Raw genomic sequence first — 20,887 nt, forward strand, 5'->3', positions numbered from 1 at the left:
ACTCCATGAAGGAGGGAGCTGATAGTTCCCTGTGTGCGGCCCAGGCTGACTTCACCTCCCCTAGCACTTCCTGCCAGCCCTGGTAATGGCCAGACAGGCTACGTGGGAGAGGGGGATCACCTAGTTTCCAGGAAACAGAATAAACACAAGCAAAGGCATGGGGAAGGAGGCATGGGGAAGGAGGCACGAGGAGCGGGCCTCTGGTCCAGACCTGCATGGAGGCGCAGCGGGGGCAGACGTGAACTTGGGGCTGGGAGAGCCGGAGGTTGGGTTTGCAGCCTCTCGATCTCCTAGGACCCGGAGCACCAGCGTGGGGCAGGGCCGACCATCTGGCCTGGCTTGCTCTGGACGTCCCCTGGGCCCCCGTGGGTTTCCGCAGGAGCTTTGCTGATGACCAAGAGGAGCTGAAGCTGGAGCCCGAACTTAGCGTGGTGACCAGCGCTCATGGACCACGGGTGCCACCTGGTGGCCACATCTGGCATGACAGGCGCCCAGAGGACCAGCCCGTGCGACAAGGATCAAGTCAGTCACTACCACAGCGACTGTAATGATGGCAACACCGTATCAACACTGCGCATTTTCCCATCCATCCTGTAATCCACCCTCTCTGGGTTTTGGTCAGGCTGGTCTCTCTGTCATCACAATCACATTAATTACAATAATGTAATTAATGTAAGGTCTACATAAAAAATAACAAGAATCTCCACCATATACCAGGCACTTACTTTCTGCCATGCACTGCTCTAGGCATAAAGGACTAAAAATCACCAAGCTATGGTCCTTTCCTTCATAGGACTCATATGCTCAGATATTTACAGTTAGCCCAACTGTAAGACAGGACGACAAGAGTTTCAATTTATAAGCCGTGAGGCACAGATGAAGTGATACCTTGCTGAACATCAGGAGCTTAAAAACGAGGCCTGAGGTTGTGAAGGATGAAAAAGATTTCAGCAGGTGACAAAGGAAAGGACATTCCAAGCCAAGGGATTGGCCTCACAAAGGCAAAACAGCAATATCATACAGCTGGCCCAGGGACGAGCAAGTGTGGCTGTGGGGTTTTGTGGGAAGGGGTACCGCAGGGAAGGGCGGAACTTGAAGGATAACCTGGGACCGAGTCGAGGGGGCCCTGTAAGCGAGGTGCTGGGTTTGTGCGCTTCTCCCGAGAGCTAAGAGAGGCCACTGAAAGGTTTAAAGCAAGGGAATAATTAGGTCGATTTTTAGGAGATCTTTTTCAGAGGCATATGTGCAGGGAGATTTTAGGGAAAATGACAGCAGCACTGGTGACCAGGTAATTCACTCAACATTCAACTGACCCCAAAAGGCTTATGACGGATCAGGGGCTATTCATACACAACACCCTTCTGGCCTGGAGCTTACATTCTGGAACATAATGAGGTGGGGGGGGGGATGGGGAGAAAGAGGCAGATGCAAGGTGCTGCAGAATTTGAATCTAGGACTTGATGGTCAGGGTAAGGAAGAGGGAGAAATAGAAGATTGAGCCCAGGTGACAAGAAGAAGAGTCAGGCCACTCGAGGCTGACAGAGAGGAGAGGGGGCAGGTTTGAGCGAAAGGAAATGAGTCTGCTTTTTGGATGCGATCAGGAAACTGAACAAGCAGCTGTGTCTGAAGCAAAAACTCCACAAAATCAGCGTTACAACCACCCACCTTCCCCACCCCATGGAAGAAAGTCAGGCTAGGTTTCCTAGAAAATTCTCCTGCCATTAAGAGGTTAATACTGTATTGCATCAATTGTCAAATACAAATCTCTATATACAGGTTCATTGACTGTTTGCTGAACCAGCCTATGGAAAAAATAATAATTGCTGACATTTGTACTGAGTGCTTAGCGTGAATGAACCATTGTTTCCAATGCTTCCTCCAATTTCCTTAGTTAAGCCTTATTTAAGCCTGTGGGCTATGTACAAGGCTCAGGTCACAACGAGCGACCTTCGGGGCCAGGCAGTATCTGCCTGTAGGTCACAAGCTCCTCAAGAAGGTGCGGATCTTCTTCTTCGAACCTCCCAAGTAGGGGCTACCTGCAGGAGAAACTTTTTGGCCCGGCACCACATCCAGCCACTTTCCCATGGTGGTCAACCTGCTTGAAGCTTTAGTAGAAGAGGCTTCTGGCTCTTCCTGTTTGGTCACAGTTTAGGGCGGTAAGATATCAAAATGTTAGGAAAAGCAGAACTAAGAGAAATAAAGAGACAGCACTCTGGCAGCATTACAGGAAAAAGAAGGGTACAATTGTTCTTCCTTTTTGGGGAAGATGAAAAAGAAAATGGGGACATTCGTGATGGTATGAAGGCATGGGGGTGGACAGCAGGAGTTATTTCTGATGTCTAGAGGCTCAGACTGTCACATGTTCCTGTGCGTGGCCCTGGCACCCCCAGGCCCAGGAGGAAAGCGCCGTGCAAGGTTCTGGGGCCTCCTGGGCCTGTGACTCTTCAGTCTTATCTTAGACATGGGAGAATTTAATTTCTTATCTTTGGCAGTTCTGGCTTCCCACTATTCTTACTGTCACACTGAAAAGACTGTTTACTATAAAAGCATTAAAAACAATACTGAAAAAAATCTCCAATTGAGTGAAACCCTCCTAATAGTAAAAATAATATACCCTAAGGATTTTTGACTGTGCAGCAGGTTGACCTCTGCACTGGTTTGAGGGTCAACCTATATAATCCTTTTTAGTAAGTGTGTAGTGGCATCTCATTCTGGTTTTAATGTGCAAGGATTTTGAGCATCTTTTCATGTGCTTATTTGTCATTCATGTACCAAATCTTTTGCCCACTTTAAAAGTCGGATTGTTAACTCATATTGAGTTTTGAGTAACCCCACTGCCTTCTAGCCTCCAATTTTTTCTGCTGCACCATTTTTCTCTTGCTGCTTTTAAGGGTTTTTTCCTTGTCTTTGATTTTTAGCATTTTTAGTATTATGTGTCTGGGGATCTCTTTGAGTGTATCCAACTTGGAGTTCATTGAGCTTCCTAGATGTATAAGTTATAGTTTTTTTTTTTTAAATAAGTATGGGGAGTTTTCAGCCATTATTTCTTCAAATATTTTTCTACTCTTTTTTCTCTTTCTAGCATTCCCACTAGGCATGTATCGATGCACTTAAAGATGCCCCATCTTCCTCTGAGGCTCTGTTCATTTTTCATTCTTTTTTCTTTCTGTTTTTTGATTTATATAATATCTGTTGATCTATCCTGAAGTTCAGTAATTCTTTCTTCTGCCAGTTCAAATAGTCAACCCTTGAGCAACACAGGCTTGAACTGCATGGGTCCACTTATATGCCGACTTTTTTCAACTGACCACACTTTGGCCCACGCAGTTCAAACTAGTGTTGTTCAAGGGTAAATTCCACAGTTGAAAACCTGTATGTGCAGAGGGCCAACTGTAGTTATACGTACAGGTCAGTCTCCCAAACCTCTGCGTTGTTGAAGTATCAACTGTATATTGCTGGGTTTCTCCAGTGAAATTTTAATTTTAGTTATTGTGCTTTTCAACTCCAGAATTTCCATTTGATTCCTTAAAAAAAACAATTCTCTTTGGTATTCTCTATTTGATGCGACCTTGTCATCATATCTTCTTTTCCTCCTTTTAATCAAGTTTTCCTTTACTGTGAACATATTTATAAGGGCTACTTTGAAATGTTTTCCTATTAAGTCTGATACCTGGTCACTATCATAAGCAGTTTGTTGCCTGTTTGTTCTTTCCAATGTATGGGTTACTTTCCTGTTTCTTTGCATGCCTAATAAATTTTTACTGGAAACTGGACATTTTAGATAATATTTTGTAGCAACTCTGAGTAATGGACTCCTCCCCTCCTCCAGGGCGTGTTGGTCTTACCTGTTTGTTTGTTTAGTGACTGGCTGAGTTATTTACAGTGAAGTTTATTTCTCCTCCACAATGTTAAGCTTCCGGTGATGCTCCTCAGGGAGGTGCAGCTTTGGATATGTCCAGGGACCCTAGGATGACAGCAGTACTTAGAGGGTTCCCTTGCACCTTTCCCCAACTGAAGCTGGGAGTGGGGACAATGGCAAACTTCTCTTGGAATGACACTTCCATGCTATCAGCTAAGTGATCAGTGAGGGTGGGGAGAGCAGATGGAAAAAAGGCTATCAGGGCCTCAGTATTCTCAGCATACTGCACCCAAGGCAGAGCCCTCATTCCAAGAGTGGGGGTGGGGTAGAAGGGAGAGCCAACATCTCAACTGCAATTGTCTGGGACTTAGCCTCAGCAACAGACAGTTGGGGCAGGATGAGAACCGCTAAATCCTGCTATTCCTGGAACAAAGCCTTCTGGCTGGGAGCTAGGAAAAAAAGGGCCCTATGTTCTTGGAGAAAGCAGTCTGAAGTGAAGTCTCCACTTTGCTGAGCTGGGAAGAGAGAGGGTGAGGGCAGTCTCAGTTCAAATAGAGACTTTCTTATTGAAAGTAAGATTCACTTCTCTTATTCAAAGTAAAATTCACCTTTCTTCTTGAATTTTCATAGATTTTCTTAAATAAATGTTTCTTCATTTACTATTTGTCCTTAGGTCTATTTCCAGAGGTTTTAAATGGTTGAAAGTTTAAAAATAATTTTCACTGGAGAGCAAGTCAAGAGAGCTGTTTACGCAGTCATACCAGACGTTGATCTCCCTACTGAGTTTCAAGATTTCTTTATATATTGTTGTATATGTGATTTGCAAATACTTTTTCCCAGTATGTGGGTTGTCTTTTAATTCTCTTAAAAAGTATCTTTTAATGAGCCAAAGTTTTATATTTTGATGAACTCCAATTTATCAAAGTTTTCATTTATGCACTTTACCTTTGGTATCTTAAGGAATCTTTGCCTAACTCAAGGTCACAAAGACTTTTGTCTTATTTTTTCTTCCAGAAGTTTTATAGTTTTAGGTTTCATACTTAAGTCTATGATACATTTTTAATTAATTTTTAAAAACAAGGGTCAAATGTTTTTGTGTGTGTGGTTTTTGATTTTTACACATGGCTAGCCAATTGTTTCAGCACATCTGTTGAAGATATTTCCCCATTGAATTATCATGGCGTCTTTGCCAAAAATCAATTATCTAAAGATGTCTAGGTTGATTTCTGGATTCTGTATCATGTTTGATTGATCTATTTGTCTATCTTTATACCAATACTAGAGTATCTTGCTTATGGTAGCTTTGTTAAGTCTTGAAATCAAGTAGTATAAGTCCCCTAACTTTGTTCTTTTTGAAAGTTTTGGCCATTTTATATCTTTTTGTATTTCTATATACATTTTAGAATCGGCTTGCCAAAATCACTTATCAATTCTAACTTTTTTTATAATTTCATATGATTTTCTACATAGACAAGCATGCTGTCTGCCATTAAAAACATTACTTACTATTTTCCAATTGAATGACTTTCTTTTTCATATCATATCGCAATGGCTAGAGCCTCAAGTACAATGTTGAATAGAAGTGGGTGGTGAGAGCAGGGCCTTCTTGCTTTGTTGCTATTAGAGAGAGCATTGTCATTCACAATTAAGCATGTTAGCTGTAGGAATTTTTGTAGATGCTCATTATAAAATTTCTTTGTATTCCAAGTTTGAGGAAATTCCCTCCTATTCCTAGTTTGCTGAGTTATGAGAAATGGTTAGATTTTGTTCAATGCTTTTTCTGGTTTTATTGAGATGATCATATGGGTTTTCTTTTTCAGTGGGTTAATATGATGAATTATATTGCTTTCCCATTGTTAAATCAACCTTGCACTCCTAAGATAAATCCCACTTAGTCATGATGCATTAGCTTTTTATGTATTATTCACTTTGCTAAAATTTAAAAATTTCTGTCTTTATGTTCAGAAGGGATTTGTGTTTTCCCCTTGTAATTTCCTTGCTTGCTTTTGATATCAGGAAAATGCTGGCCTTATAGAATGAAATGGAAATTTTTCCCTCTTTAATTTTATGAAAAGTGTGTATATAATTGGTATTTCTTCTGTAGATGTTTCATGGAACTCACCAGTGAACATAGATGGTACTAGAATTTTGTTTGTGGGAGGGCTTTTAACTAAAAATTCCATTTCTTTAATAGACACAGCACTATTCAGATTAAATAGTTCTTTTTGTATGAGTTTGTATCTATCAAGAAGTTTGTCCATTTCATCTAAATTGTCAAATTTATTGGCATGAAGTTGTTTGTCAGTGATTATACTTTTAATTTCTGAAGAATGTGTAGTGATGCCATCTCTCTTATTACCGACAGTCTTGTATTTTTTCCAATTTATTTGGCTAGAAGTTTAGCAATTTTATTGAGTTTTCTCAAAGACACAGCTTTTGATTTCATTGATTTCTAATCTTATCCTTATTACTTTCTACTTGTGATTATTTTGATTTTTTTTTCCTGGTTATTGAAGGTGAAAGTTGAAATCATTGATTTGAGAATTTTCTTCTATTTTAATATAGACAGCTAGTGTTATAAATTTTCTCTAAGTAGTGCCTTATCTGTATCTAATAAATTTCAATATATTGTGTTTTCATTTTCATTCAATATAGTTTTAATTTATTTTTATTTCTTCATTAGATGCATGTTGTTTAGTTTCCAAATACTTGGGGAGTTTCCAGATCTCTGCTATTGATTTCTAATTTTTCTTTTGCCAGAGAATATACTTTGCATGATCTGAACCCTTTATATACTGTGACCTTCTTTGTAGCCCAGAATATGGTCTCTATTGGAAATGTTCTGAATGCACACGAAAAGAATGTGTATTGTGCTGTTGTTGGGTGGAATGCTCTATAAAGGTCAGTTAAGTCAAGATGGCTGATAATGGATTTCAAGTCTTCTAAATACTTGCTGATTTTCTGCCTACATGTTTTATTAATTATTGAAGGTGTTGAAATATCCAACTCTATTTGTGGGTTGGTTATTTCTGTGTCATTCTATGTCTTTTCCTCAAGCATTTAGAAGTTATTATGCACATAAATTTTTAGAATTGTAATTTCCTGTTAATCTTACACGTTTATCATTACAAACAGCCATCTTAATCCTTAATCTTGTGAATGTTCTCAACTTCTGAAATACTATAATCTACTTTCTTTATTGTTACTATAGCTTTCTCGATACTTTTAATTTAAACCTAGTGTCTTTATATTTAAAGTGTTTTGAGAGAGCAGCATATAGTTGTCTACCCTTCTTTTATGCAATGTGACAATCTCTGCCTTTAGGTGTTTAGATAATTTACAATGTGATTATTGATATGGTTAGCCTTAACTCTATTAGCTTGCTATTTGCTTTATGTTTTATCTTTGTCCCCTTTCCCCTCATTTTTTTCCTTTTGCATTAACTGAATATTAATTGATTCCATTGTGTGTGTGTGTGTGTGTCTGTGTGTGTGTGTGTGTGTGTGTATATATATATATATATATAGTCGTTGGTTATTAGGTATAACATTTTTTTGGAGGGGAGAGGAATTACTTTAGGGTTTATATTATACATCTTTGACTTTTCGCAGTTTTTCTTCAAGTAATATTATACTTCATATAGTATAAGAATATCAGCATAGTACATCTCCATTTTCCCCTTCCTAAACTCTTGCGTAATTATATTTTACTTAGACATGTGTTTCAAACATAAACTGTTACTATTTTTTCTTTCAGCAGTCAATTATCTTTTAAAGAAGTTTAAAAATAACAAAAAAAGGTTTTCATATTTATCCACATATTTACCATATTTCCACACAGCATTATTTTATATCTGTTTGACTTTTAAAAACAGTTCTTGTAGTGTAGGTCTGCTAGTAATATATTCATTCAGCTTTTGGATATTTAAAAATATATATTTATTTTGCCTTTTGTTTAAGAGATCTTCATTTAATATGGAATTCAAGATTGACAAGTTTTTATTTTATTTTGTTCCTTTTACTAAAAATGTTGCACCATTGTCTTCTGGTTTCCACTGTTTTCAATGAGAAGTTTCCTGTCATTTTTATTTGAATTACTCCTCTGTAAGTAACATGTGCTCCCCCCTTATGTAAGGATAATATTTTATTTATAAGAAAATAAAATCTTCTTTTATTTTTATCACTGGTTTAAAGCAATTTGATTAAGATGGGCCTTGGTGGCATTTTCTTCATGTTCCTTGTCCTTGGAGTTCATTGAGCCTCTTGGATCATCAAATTGGAAAAAATGGCAGCCATTATATCTTCAAATGACTGAATTATGATGAAAACACAAAAATATTTTTCAGCACCCTTTCCCTCCTTACACTCATACCATCCATCTCCTTTGAGGACTCCAATTATATGTTTATCAGGCTGCCTGAAGTGATCCACAGTTTATGGAAGCTCTGTACAGTTTTTATTTTTTTTCCAATCATGTTTCATTCTGAATAGCTTGGGATAGTTTCTACTGCTAGATCTTCAAGTTCTATAATCTCTTCTTTTGCTGTCTAACCCACTCTTAATACCACCCAGTTGTTGTTTTTGTTTTTTTTTTAATCTCAGATGTAATTTTCAACTTTCGAATTACTTTCTTGTCCTTTTTATATCTTCTATGCCTCTGCTTAACATGCTCAATCTCCTCTCTACTTCTTGACCACTACCTTGACTACATTGCATTTAGTTGCAATGTCCTTTTGTACAAGTAATGATCGTGTTATTTGTTTAATTTTTAGGTTTGTCCCCCCTCCCATCCCCCCCCCACCCCCTTTGTCTTATGGGTTGTATTTTCTGGCTATTTAACCATCTGGCCATTTTTTTATTGGATGTCATTTTGAATTCTACCCTGTGTACTCAATATAGGTATAACCCTATAGTCTTGTACTTTGTTCTAGGAGACAATTACTTAAATTATATTTTTGAGCCTTTAGTCCAGGGTTAATTTTGCCCTCCCACTGAAGCATTACGTTTCAGACTTTCCCATCCAGTGCCCTTTGAATTACAAAGTTTTCTACTCTGGTTAGCAGGAACACAAACTATTAATTGCCTTGTGTGAACTTCAGTGATTGCTCCCTCTGATCCTTTCAGGTGGTTCTTTCTCCAGCCTCAATAGTTTCCTCTCATGCATACAGAAGTACTCAGCGCCGGCCTCAAGGGGGACCCTTTTGAGGTCTCAAGTCTTTCTTTCTGTGCAGCTCACTTCTCTGTGACCTCCCTGGACTCCCAGGTCTGTCTTCTCAACTCAGGGAGACCTCCGGGCTCCGCTCTGGTGCTCCTTCTGAGCTGCAATCTGGAATCTCTCTCCAGGCATTACCTGGAGCAATCACAGGACTCAACTCATTTGTTCCTTCTCTCAGGGATCATTGCACTACACTGCTTGATATCCAGTGTCTGGAAACTGTTGCTTTATATACATTATCATTTTGGGAATTTGTTTTTTTCAAGTGAGAAGGTAATTCCAATTCCTGTTCTTCTAGCTGAGCTGAAATGTCAAAATCATTTTTGGAGGCAAGATTTTTAATACAATATTATATGAATACTTTTAACAAAACGGAGTGAAGATGTTACTTCTTATTATGGTCTGAGGGGAGGGAAAAAAATAAAAAAGTTTCAACTTCTGGAGATCTGAGCTCAAATTCCTGTATAGCTTTGGACAAATTACCAGCCTCTTTCATTCCCAGTTCTCTCACTGGTACAACAGAACTAATAATATCTACCTCATAGTCTGTGAGGTTTGAATGTGATGTAAGCAATTTACTACTTATCAAAGGCACCTCAAACACTATAGTTTCCTTCTTTTCCCTCCAAAAAATAAGCATCAGAAGAAGCTATTTGTTAGGGCCTTGCTTGTATTGATAAGAATCATCCTAAGCCTTCTCTTCTCAAATATCTAAGATCCTCTCTATTACAGGAAAAAAATAATCATAATCATAATCATAACAGGCTATTGAAAAACAAAACATAAAGTGTAATTCTAGGACAACTGCCTGTGAGTTTTTATCCTGTGAAAATGAGTGAGAAGAGCCTTGTGTCCTGCTCTGTCTACTTCTGGTTTGGATTTGGCAGTTTATTAAGTGGGGAACAATCCAGAATTCCAACTCTGTCAGGAAAAAGCAAACAAATGAAATAGATGACAAATCATTTCTCCAAGACCTGAAGCCAAACTGGCTCCAATTGCTGCTGGAAATGTAGTAGAGGCCAATTTCCTGGAGTATTTACAAAATCATTTGTAAGGATAATATTTTCCAGACTTTTATAGAGCGGGACAGGGTATGCTGTTGGGCTGCAGATGCCAACAAGTTAGCATGTATTCAACAGGTAGTTGTTGAGACCACCACTCCCCACCCTAACTCCACTCCTGCCCACCCCATACAAAGCCCTGATTTAGGCACTGAGATGGGGGATAAGCTGTGTTCTTTGCCCTTCAAATATATACCACAATCTAAAGAAGCCACAGGTGGGTACACAGCTACTCAGAATCAAACAGAATATGTTTTGTAGGCGGTATTAGCGAACTATCGGGAAGACAGAGATAAAAGATGAGCAAACCCTTCAGAGAGGAGATTACTGGATAGTTCAGGATACATGCAGAAGTAGAGGAGGGGAGGAAAAGCGAGCGTTCAAATCGAGGGAAGCACACAATGGGAAATGAATCTGAGGCCTGATCTATATGGGAATGGAATGTGTCAATTAGAAATGTTTTGAGCTGAAAGTAACAGAATCCTTGACTAATAGAGCCTTAAGCTATGGAGGTTTGTTTTCTAAAACCGCTCTGAGGTATGTGGTTACTGGCATTAATTCAGTGGCTCAAGAATGTCATCTGGGAGGCAGGTTCTTTCCATTTTTCTGATCTGACATCTTTAACATGGTGGTTTTTCATCTTTGTACTTTTCACCTCATATTTGCAAGATTGTTGCCACAGATCCAGATGCCATTAACAAGTGTTCTGAACAAGGAAAAAAAAAATAAAAAAAAGGAAGGAGCTAAAAGATTCCCTTTAATCAGGGAAGAAAACATTTCCCAAGAGTTTCCCAGATTTTCCATTACATCTTATTGGCCCAAACTAAGTCATACGGTCATTTTTAGAGGAAAGGTTGGGGAAATATCTGGACAACAAGGAAGGAGTGACATGAAAGGCCTAGAAAAATTAAAATCCATACACTAGGGGTGAGCATCTTGCTGCTTTAAACAAAATCAGTGTTCTATCAGCAAGGAAGGAGGATAATGGCCATTAGCTGAGCAATTAACAATGACCCCAATCCCAGTTTTGAACTTTAATCCAAGTTATAGGAAGAGTTCTAGTAATAATAATAATAATAATAATAATAATAATAATAATAATAAAAAAGATGCTCAGCTGATTCAAGTATACTCTACTTTTGTAGATTTATTTATTCTCCTCTCATAGGTCGAAAGAGAACCTTACTGCTACTCCTGAGAAGGACAGGCTTTCAAAAACTGCAGACTCAGATTTAGATACCATTGAATTCCTGTAGTTTTGCAGATTTTACCTACATTAAAAAAATTAAAGTTCAAAGGGAGGAAGTCAAAAACTTCATTCATATAAAACCTCTCAACACATTTCCAACTTAATGAGGAAACGACTGCCATCTTTTCTTAAGCATCACAGGTCATTCAATCACTCACGCCACAAACACTGAGTACCTGGGCAAAGTGAATATTGAGGAGGCTGACTTTGTTGGTCAATGCCTAGTTTGACCACTGGCCCCAGTCAGGTTTCTAGTTCTAATAAAACTTGCAGACATGGCCCCTACTTTCATAATGCTGAGAAAAATCCCCTTTCCTCACCCTTTACAGACTGTGTACCTTCACCATGCGAAGTTTGAGAGTGTACAGTTGTCCCATATGTCCCTGGGACATGACTCTAAATATCCCCACTTTGAATGAATCCATCCCTCTTGGCTCACTTCTGAGGAGAAAGGAGAAAAAGAGATGTTACCTCTTTGTCTTACAGATTCAACAACTTTCCTTCCGGCTCTTACCTGACCAAGATGCTTATGTTTCACCTCCAGTTTTCCCTGAAGCAAACAAGAAAATAAGCTTCCCCCGCCCCCTCCCTGGAGAACTCACACTGAAGAAATAAACAGCAAAGATGTGGTATGGTAGGAAAACACAGGGATGGGGAGGTAAAGAAAGAAATAGGAGGGAAGAAGTTAGACTTGAAATGTGTTTATAGTCCCTTCTCACCTATTCCTTTTGGTATCTTATCCCACAATGACCAGCAACAGGATTACCTCATGCTGTAAACCTTTTTAGACCTCTGGCACCAATCCCTCTCTATAGCCACAGGGTCCTCTTGTGTGACCAAAATAATCTGAAAAGAAAATTTACTTAAGGGACTGACTGATGACTAAGAAAAGTTTACTAGATATTGAGGAAATAGGCCTCAGAAATTGTCTGGTCCAAATGAAGGGATAGAGGAAAGTAACAGTATTGGGTGACTTCAGCCAATGCAGGTGCCCAGGTCCACCTGTGGAAGCCTGGACCTCCCAGCCATGGAGGGATGTTGAGGCTGGCATGTTGTGTGACAAGAGCAGGGCCCATCCTATGGCCTATAGCCTGGGGTCTTCTGACACAATTAGAATGTTATGCTTTGTAGTGAGTTACCCTTTTCACACCACAGAGCTATTACAAAGGTACCTGAGGGTACAGCTTGAAAAAGAAACACAGCCTCAACCCTGAGGTCCCCATATCCTATCTTGAGGGAAGTACCACACAGCCCCAGGATCCAAGTGCGCCCCTCTGATCTCAGGGTCACCTCAGGCCCTGACACTCCCTTCCGCTAATTCCACAAGAAGGATTCACCAACAGAAAAAGGCTATAAAAAGGAAGGCACAGTGTGAATGCAATTGTAAGGGCAATCTCCTAGGCGTTCATGATCAAGCAAACCTTTCTACTCATCGCAGTTTCTGCCAAGCCCTACAAAAATATTCATTTCTTATTCATTTTTCTAATGTTTTTTTCTGGTCACTCATTTTCAGTTACAAAAATTCTCTACCTGAAAGTGAATATTGAGGAGATAAGTAGCAATAGGTCAAGGTGTTGGGGAGATAAAGTTGATCAGATATCTTAGCAGGGTCACAATTCAGAAAGGGACACTTGTCTTTGTGGAGCAAAACACCATCTGCGTAAAAATGATTTTGTTCCTCTGTCAAACTACTTTCTACTTATACAAATAAAAACAAACCACAGAGAGAATTCAAGGATGCTGTGGACTTGGTGGCTTCTCAGATTCGAGGGCAGCAGGGCTCTGCTCCCAGGGGGTGCATCCCCTCTGGCCCTGCAGGGGGGCTTCTGACCACCACCTTGAGGAGGATGTGACAAGCAAATGGATGGAGCTCCTTGAGAGTAAAGGAAATTAATTCCCACTAACTATGTATTGGCAGAGGGCTCAGAAACTCAGGGATGTGACAATACAAACAGAAGCAATTTTGTCAGCTTTAACAACTAAATCAAATGTTAGCCTAGACACAAACCGCAGGAGACAAATACTCAAGCTCAACAAGAAAATGCTGTGTGACAACTGACCAATTTAGGTTTCATCACAAAAGATGTTCATTCTAGAAAAAAGGAAATTATAAAATCTGACAACAAAAAATAAAAAGATAAAATTCTAAATTAAATAACTGATTAAACAGCAAATGAAGGCAAAAAATAAACCAGGTATCAAGTGAGTGACAACAATAGATCAAGAAAAAAGTTACAGAAGTAACCATAGAATTTGTGAAAAATATAACTGAATCAAAAGTTTTATTTCAGAATGAGTAATAAAATGGACTAAAGTGCTCTGATAAAAAACTGGTAAGAATCCAACTGATTTGAGACAATTTGTTGTCTTGCAACTTCAGTCTTTACTTGGTTGGTACTAACTCTAGGATTTTATTAATACAGGAAATAGCAATGAAACAACCATACTACTACTAATAACCCCAATGCACTATTTTCCAGTAAAGATGTAAGAAGAACCAAGGGGGGGCATGTTAATGTTTAATACAATCAGTTCGGGTGGAAACTTACCATAGGCGGGATTTCTTCAGAGCATAAATGGACTAAAAACATGTTTTGGAATGGAGACATCTATTTGACTTTATTTATGATGCCAAGTTGTCAATCAATACCTGATTACTTAGAGGTAGAGAGATAATCATTATGATTGTCTTCGAGAACGCAAACAAACACGGTTTCTTTGTGTTTGCTCAAACAACTACACTTGCAATCTGTCCCAATGAAATCAAATTGGACTTCTCAATTCACCACTGCAAATTAGTCATCTATTCATTCAAGCTATACATTCATTGTATAGCTTATATATACATTCATTGTATTCTGCTTCATGATGGTTATTTTTACATTTCATATTTTAAAAAAATTGATGACTGTAGTTTGTAAAATAAAGAAATATAAAGGTAAATCATAGAAATGCACATTTTAACCAGTAAAATTTTACCAATCTCATCAAATTTCAGTAGAATTTGTCTCTCAATATCATAGTCTTAATGTCAATGAAAACAATAACTTATGGATTAAGTGTTTTTTCTTTTTACCTGACAGGAAAACGCTATAAACATAATTTTCTAAATAGAGAAAATGAGGTGCGGGTAGCAGTGCTTTCTACACTGCTGTCACACTTCATTTTTAAAAGTAAACAAAGTACAAATTCTCATTTTGATTCCAGTGAATAAAAACTTAAAATGTGATTTATTCATCAATTTTGAAGTCTGAAACCAAAATGATCCTTTAACAATACTGCCTAATAGACAAGTCAATTCTAAAAAGTTAATCACAATGCAAAATTTTGACCAAATTAAAGTGGTTCTCTCTATTACCACGGTACCAGAGTCCGTCTTTTTGTTGGGTTTGAAATTTCCATAACAACCAAGGATAGTATTACATGTAAACATAAGTATACAAGGCTTGATGAAATTGAAGATGGAGGATTAAGCATTTCCAAAGTCTGGGTTATAATTCTTGTTGCAGCACAAGTTCTACTGCGTAATTAACTTACAATGGCCAAAAACTTTTCAGCCATAAAACTATTAAAAAATATACCATCATCACTACATGTAACATTAACTGTAGACATCACAGCCACTTAAGCCTTTGATTAACTTAGAAAAGTGTGACTTTTCCCTGAAAAATTCTAAAGAGTGATCATATTTCCATCACAGCTGTCCTGAACTAACTCATAATCAGTAGTGACTATATTTCATCACTACTTTCTTCTAATAGGAGTAAAAATGGTCACAATGATTTTTTTTTTGAAAAGAGCCTAGATGAACCTGAATCCATTTAGTGATGTAATGGATTTTTTAACAACTACCAGATTTTTACATGGTTTTTAGTTGTAAAGCATCCATTGTATAGGTGAAACAGTTGGGAGGAAACAAACTGCCAAACCTGCCCAAACTACTTTTGTTCCGTAGAATTTTGATCCCTTCTAAATCAGTAATGGCATACAAACTTAGCTATGAAAAACCCAGTCCTTACAAATGAAAACAAACATCATAAAGCTACAGGAGGTTTAAAAGTAACTTCATTTGCTTTTAAATATTCAAGTGTAACGCTTCTGTAAAAGATTAAAACATACATTTCAACTTTATCAGATATGTCTATTTCCATTTGTACCTAACCTGCCATTAGTGCACAGGTTCACTGGGCTGCCACGTGGTCCAGTGGATCATGATAGAGATGATGGTGTCAGTGGAAGAAGAGCATGGCTACCACGGCATTTATGCAAACAGTATGAAACCCGCCTTTGCATCCCTGAAGTAAGAATGGCCGCTTTCTACAATTACATCGCTCTCTACTAAAGCAGCATGTCTGTGAAGAGTTACTTCATATGCATAACATGTCACTACTAAGGTTACCAATTCCAAAGTTAAAAAAAAATACAGACCAAATCCATGTACCCGTGATCCTTTTTGTATCCTAAAATGTAGAAATATTCTTAGTTTTAACCAAGAATTATATTGGAATGAACTAAAACATCTTTTAAAGTAATTTTAAGTATACTCTTATTTTTTACATAGATTATTTAATATTGCTTGTGGACATAATTTAATCAATAATATATCATAATGTCAACCACTACAGTGATATAGAATCAGTATAGAATCAGATTCTGGCTACAGAGGGAGCTTAATTATTAAGCAACACCTTCCTAGAAAGCTTCTGTATTTCGGATTGGTAAGAAAAACAAACAAAAAAAGAGTATCTCTCATTGAAATAACACTGAAGTTCAAGCTCGGGCCCCCTTCTTTGTGTTCAACATAATTAACTCTTCAGGATAAAATAATGAAACATTAAGAAACATTAATAAATTACAGTCATCTTCAAGAAAACTCAATGGGCAACTCTGGTGTTACAGTTGTATATCTTGGATCCAACCTAGGGATAAAATCCTGAAAGTGTTTAGATGCACCAGTACCAAAAACATCAAGGACTTTTCGGTTCATGACAGCAAATCTGTAAAACAGAGGACATAGTGAACAAGTATTTAATTGAAGTTTATAGGATACAATGATTCACTCTATTTGACTTATTTTTCATGGGATGGAAAACAGAAAAGGCTGACATGGCAAAAGACTCAATGGCAGATGCAAAAGTCACTCTGATACTCTTCCTCAAGACTCACTGTCTCATATTTTCTTTAAAGAAATAATAATCCCCAGACCTGAAACGTCAAACCCTTTCCAATAGTGTCAAATAGAAAAATACATTCATTATAATTTTTCTGATGAATGAAATCACAAGAAACTAAAAAAACAATGAAGGAGCTAACATTTACCAATGAAGCAAAGGTATTAAATGTAATTTCTCTCATAATTGACATTTTAATGCCGCACAATCAAAATACATCAAATATGCAAAAATTTAGTGATTAAAAGGCAAACAGCATATAGATTTTCAAATTTTTAATAGACAAGAGTAAAGACACACCCTCATTTTATCCATCACCTAACCTAAGAAACAGAAATTTTTAAGACACGTATTTAGCTAATGTGCAGGATGGACCCTCTGTATCTCTGCCTAATCACTAGCATTTCCTTTCAGGAAAAGATAGCAGAGTGAAATTAGTTTTGAGTCATTGGCCAGCATTATTCCAAGAGCCTTTTTAGTTTTTTTTCAGAGTGAGTTCCCTTCTAAAATAATCAACTAGTTAAACTCATTAATGTGCAAAAAACGAAATGACAAAGAAACAAATTAAATAATAATTATATAAAGGATACATGGTGACATGGCTAAGAAGAAAACTTATGAAGCCAGACTGCCTGGCTTATATCCCAGCCTCATTATTTGCTAGCTGTGTGAGTCTGGAGAGCAATATAACATCTCTGTGCACTGCAGTTTCCTTATATGTAAAACTGGGGCTTTAATAGAACACATTTCATAGAGTGATTTTAAGGATTAAACACTTATGTATGTATTTGGGTGGTGTGTGTGTGTGTGTGTGTGTGTGTGTGTGTGTGTGTGTGTCTATCTTAAAGCCATATCTGGGACATAGTAAGTACTATACAACTGTTTGCTATTATTACTATAAATGATAGTAATATTAACAGCAGCTACAATTGACTGAGGGTCTACTAAGTGCTACAACAAAAATCTCAATTTTCCCACAACCATACAAAGTATACATGACTGATTCATGGTAGAGAGAAAAAAACTGAGGCTCGTGAGGGCAAACAACTTTCCCACCAGTGACCCAGCTAAAGCTATCAGAACTGAAGTCAAGCCTAGGTCTGTCAGGCTCCAAAACTCCTGGTCTTTCTATTAGGTCTAGCTGTCACCCAAAGAATTAGTTTAGGATCAGGAAAGGCTAACAACAACAACAACAATAAAGACATGATAATAAAAGCAAAGGAAAGTATGCATACACTATCAGGCAAAAGAATATCTTTACAAATAGAAATCAGTTCATTGCTTAGGCATGATTTCTAATGACTGTTTAATATTTTTAATCAGAAAGAAGAGGTCAAAGATTTAAGGACTGAGACCTAAGCATGTTATGTAGCAACTGATTAGCAGCTTACAAATCAATATAGTTTTAATCTAGAACACTTAAAATATCTAAAATAATATTGGGAAAAACAGTCAAAATAATGTTCATTAAAAGAATACCCCATGTTATTAAGTTGGTCTTATTTTATTTCTATCTAGATATCTGCTTTACCAATAAAATAATATTTCCTCAAGGAGACAAAGTGATTCAAAATTTTTTTTATGGAAATTGCTTATTTTCTATGATCAGTTAAAACATCTCAGTCACTTACTTGCCCTTGGTGAGCCTTAAAAGGAACTTCCAGTAAGATGGTCGTAAGGTCTGAACTTCCATGACAGCCTAAGATGAGAGTATCCAATTTGAGACTTCTTTTAGCAAATAGCAAATATTATCAGCAGTCTTAGGCAATAGAGGAGTTTTATCTCTATTTTTATTGCTCATTGTAGCTTTAAAATGACAGTGATCAGAATAATAACAAAACATATATTTATTTTTAAGCTGATAACTATCAAGACTTTTTGTAAATAGGCCTTCAAATAGGCATATTGCTTATGAAACAATAATTGAGTTAACTGTGTCATTATTATTAGGAAGCATTAACTGAATACCCATTAGACAGCTGGCACTTAACTAGTTATTAAGTGTATCAACCTGGCAGCATTACTGTGAAAAGGGCAAATAAAAGCTATCCCCAAAACTTTGCAACAGCCCCAAAACCATTAACATCAATAATGATGATGACAGAATTTAAAGAGACTGAACAATGCTTCTATTCAACTAGATTTTACCTCTATCCTTGTTGCCTGAGTAATACTGGGGAAATGCTATTATTCTTATTTATGCCCATGGTATCTTTTTTCTAAAAGAAGTATAATTAAATTGGACCATTCTAGCTAAGGCACTACAGCAATAATTTACCTATAAAAATTGCACTCTATTAAACCTAAAAATTGTTGTGTTCATAAAACATGAACTGACCCATTAAGTTAACATGTTTAATGATTTGAAACTTGCAAGTTATCTTGCTAAAAAAAAGGCATAAAATGTAGTAAATAGAAATGTTCCAAGGCCTTTATTTCCCCCCCATTGGTTTAATGTACATTAGAAACATAAATAATTCTATTTCTCATTTCAAACAGCTATAACTTACTGCCTGGAAGCAAATTGCTGTAGAGATGGAATAGATGATAGTGTCTGCATGGGGAAAATAGGGAACTTTTCCTGCTTCAATGCCTTTAAAATACATAGTCTGCAAAACAAGCATAGTGAAAGATTTATAAAGAAAATAACTTCAAATAGCATTAACAATATAGTTCAACAGTACGCTCCCTATCTACAACTATTTTTTTCTACCTTTCGAAATCCTAACAATCGTTTCTGAGCTCAAATCATAGGTCGCATCTTCCACAACAGCAGTAAGTGTCAGCCCTTCCCTTTCCCTTAGCCCCTCACCCAAATCCCAGTAATAACAGTTTTCTGTACAATTCAATAGCACTTTATTTCTCCCTCTTTTATGTCATTTATTTTCCAACGCTTTTTGCACAATGCTCATTTCCTGTCCTCTATTCCCTGTTAGAGTCATTCATTCAACACTCAATGGTGTTAATTTAACTATATGCTGGGTACTATGCTAGGAGCTAGGGATGTGAAAATGAATAAAAATGGTTAGTACATAACAGAAATAACTAACCACTCAGATGAGGTTCTGGAATATATATATATATATATATATATATATATATATATATATATCTCATTAAAATGTGTGTGTGTGTGTGTGTGTGTGTGTGTGTGTGTGTGTGCATGTGTATAAATTTATAATAAATAAATCTTTTTTGGCTCGCCAGAGGAAGGAGCAACTACTCTGGAGGATTTCAGAAATGACTACTCTTTTTTTTCACTGAGCCATCCTGCCACCTGTTGGCAGCTCAGCTCTGGGCGGGAATCGAACTACTGTTGCTCAGAGCTCGCACTCTTGAGTGAGCTCTTAACCAACTGAGCCACTCGGCCGGCTTTCAGCAATGACTACTCTTGAGTAATGCTTCCCAAACAATCTATAGTAAAAAAAACACTTAAAAAAAAATCCAATTGTCATGACTTGATACTTTCATAATAAAAATTACTAAAAAATAAATTAGAAAAAACACAAAATTGAACTGAATATTCACTATTATATTCAAACTATAAATTACTCTGTCAAGATATAATAAAAGTTTCCAAATGCTTACTCTCAATTTCTCTACTTATCTTGCCATCAACTGGTAACAGTTCATAGACTAGCATTCATTCTGCTGACCGCACTTTTAATAGCGTTGCCTTATAAGAGGCATAGGATTAACAACTAGATAAGCGAGAAAAAGCAGGGGTAATATGCAGAGTGCAAGTACACAATACATAGGGGGAGCAGCCAGTTAATTTACGTGGATAGAACATGGGATGATCCATGGAAACTGGGTTTCCGGAACCCTGGAATACTAAAAACTAGTTTAAAGAAAGTGGAAAGAAGGCCAAACGAGAAAGGTGTTATAATAGGATGGTGGGAGGTTCGAGAAGACATGAGTAGCTCATAAAATAAAGAACATAAAATAAATTTTCCAAGAAAAAAGTTGCCTATACAGCTGACTTTCAATTAGTATTCATTATATAGTAATACAACATTTTAATATAAAATTAACTTCAATGATAGGAAAATGATTGCCTATTATTACACCATAGTAATTAATTCTACAAAGGACATGGTAAGCTTAAATTTCTAATTTCCTGTATTTAAAAATGTTCTCATAAGCATACTTTATATACCAGTTTCTTTGGCCAAGATCAGATATGGCTTGTTGATGTAAGAAACAGAGCAATACCATTGATTGCCTTATAAAACTCTAACTATGTAGGGAAGCAACTGTAAAACAAACCTTTTACAAACTAGATCTCAATATTGGATTCCCCCAGTGTGAAAGAACATATTTTTGCTACGTA

General features: G+C 37.1%; 1 protein-coding gene across 6 annotated transcripts in view; it reads right to left on the bottom strand.

The window, feature by feature from the left end:
- TMEM135 (transmembrane protein 135) overlaps positions 1-20,887 on the bottom strand; it is a 307,887-nt gene that overhangs the window by 73,138 nt on the left and 213,862 nt on the right. For 4 of the 6 annotated variants that reach the window (XM_019643514.1, XM_019643512.1, XM_019643509.1 and 1 more), the window contains 3 exons: positions 19,065-19,163; positions 18,186-18,253; positions 11,704-16,380 (listed from right to left, as the gene is read on the bottom strand). In XM_019643514.1, the coding sequence (XP_019499059.1) occupies positions 16,248-16,380; positions 18,186-18,253; positions 19,065-19,163 (300 nt within the window). In that variant the 3' untranslated portion in view covers positions 11,704-16,247. Of the gene's footprint in view, positions 1-3,845; positions 3,965-11,703; positions 16,381-18,185; positions 18,254-19,064; positions 19,164-20,887 lie in introns of all 6 variants that reach the window. The other 2 variants (XM_019643510.1, XM_019643511.1) reach the window with 2 other exon arrangements.

This window comes from Hipposideros armiger, unplaced genomic scaffold (assembly GCF_001890085.2).
Source record: "Hipposideros armiger isolate ML-2016 unplaced genomic scaffold, ASM189008v1 scaffold_79, whole genome shotgun sequence".
NCBI lineage: Eukaryota > Metazoa > Chordata > Mammalia > Chiroptera > Hipposideridae > Hipposideros > Hipposideros armiger.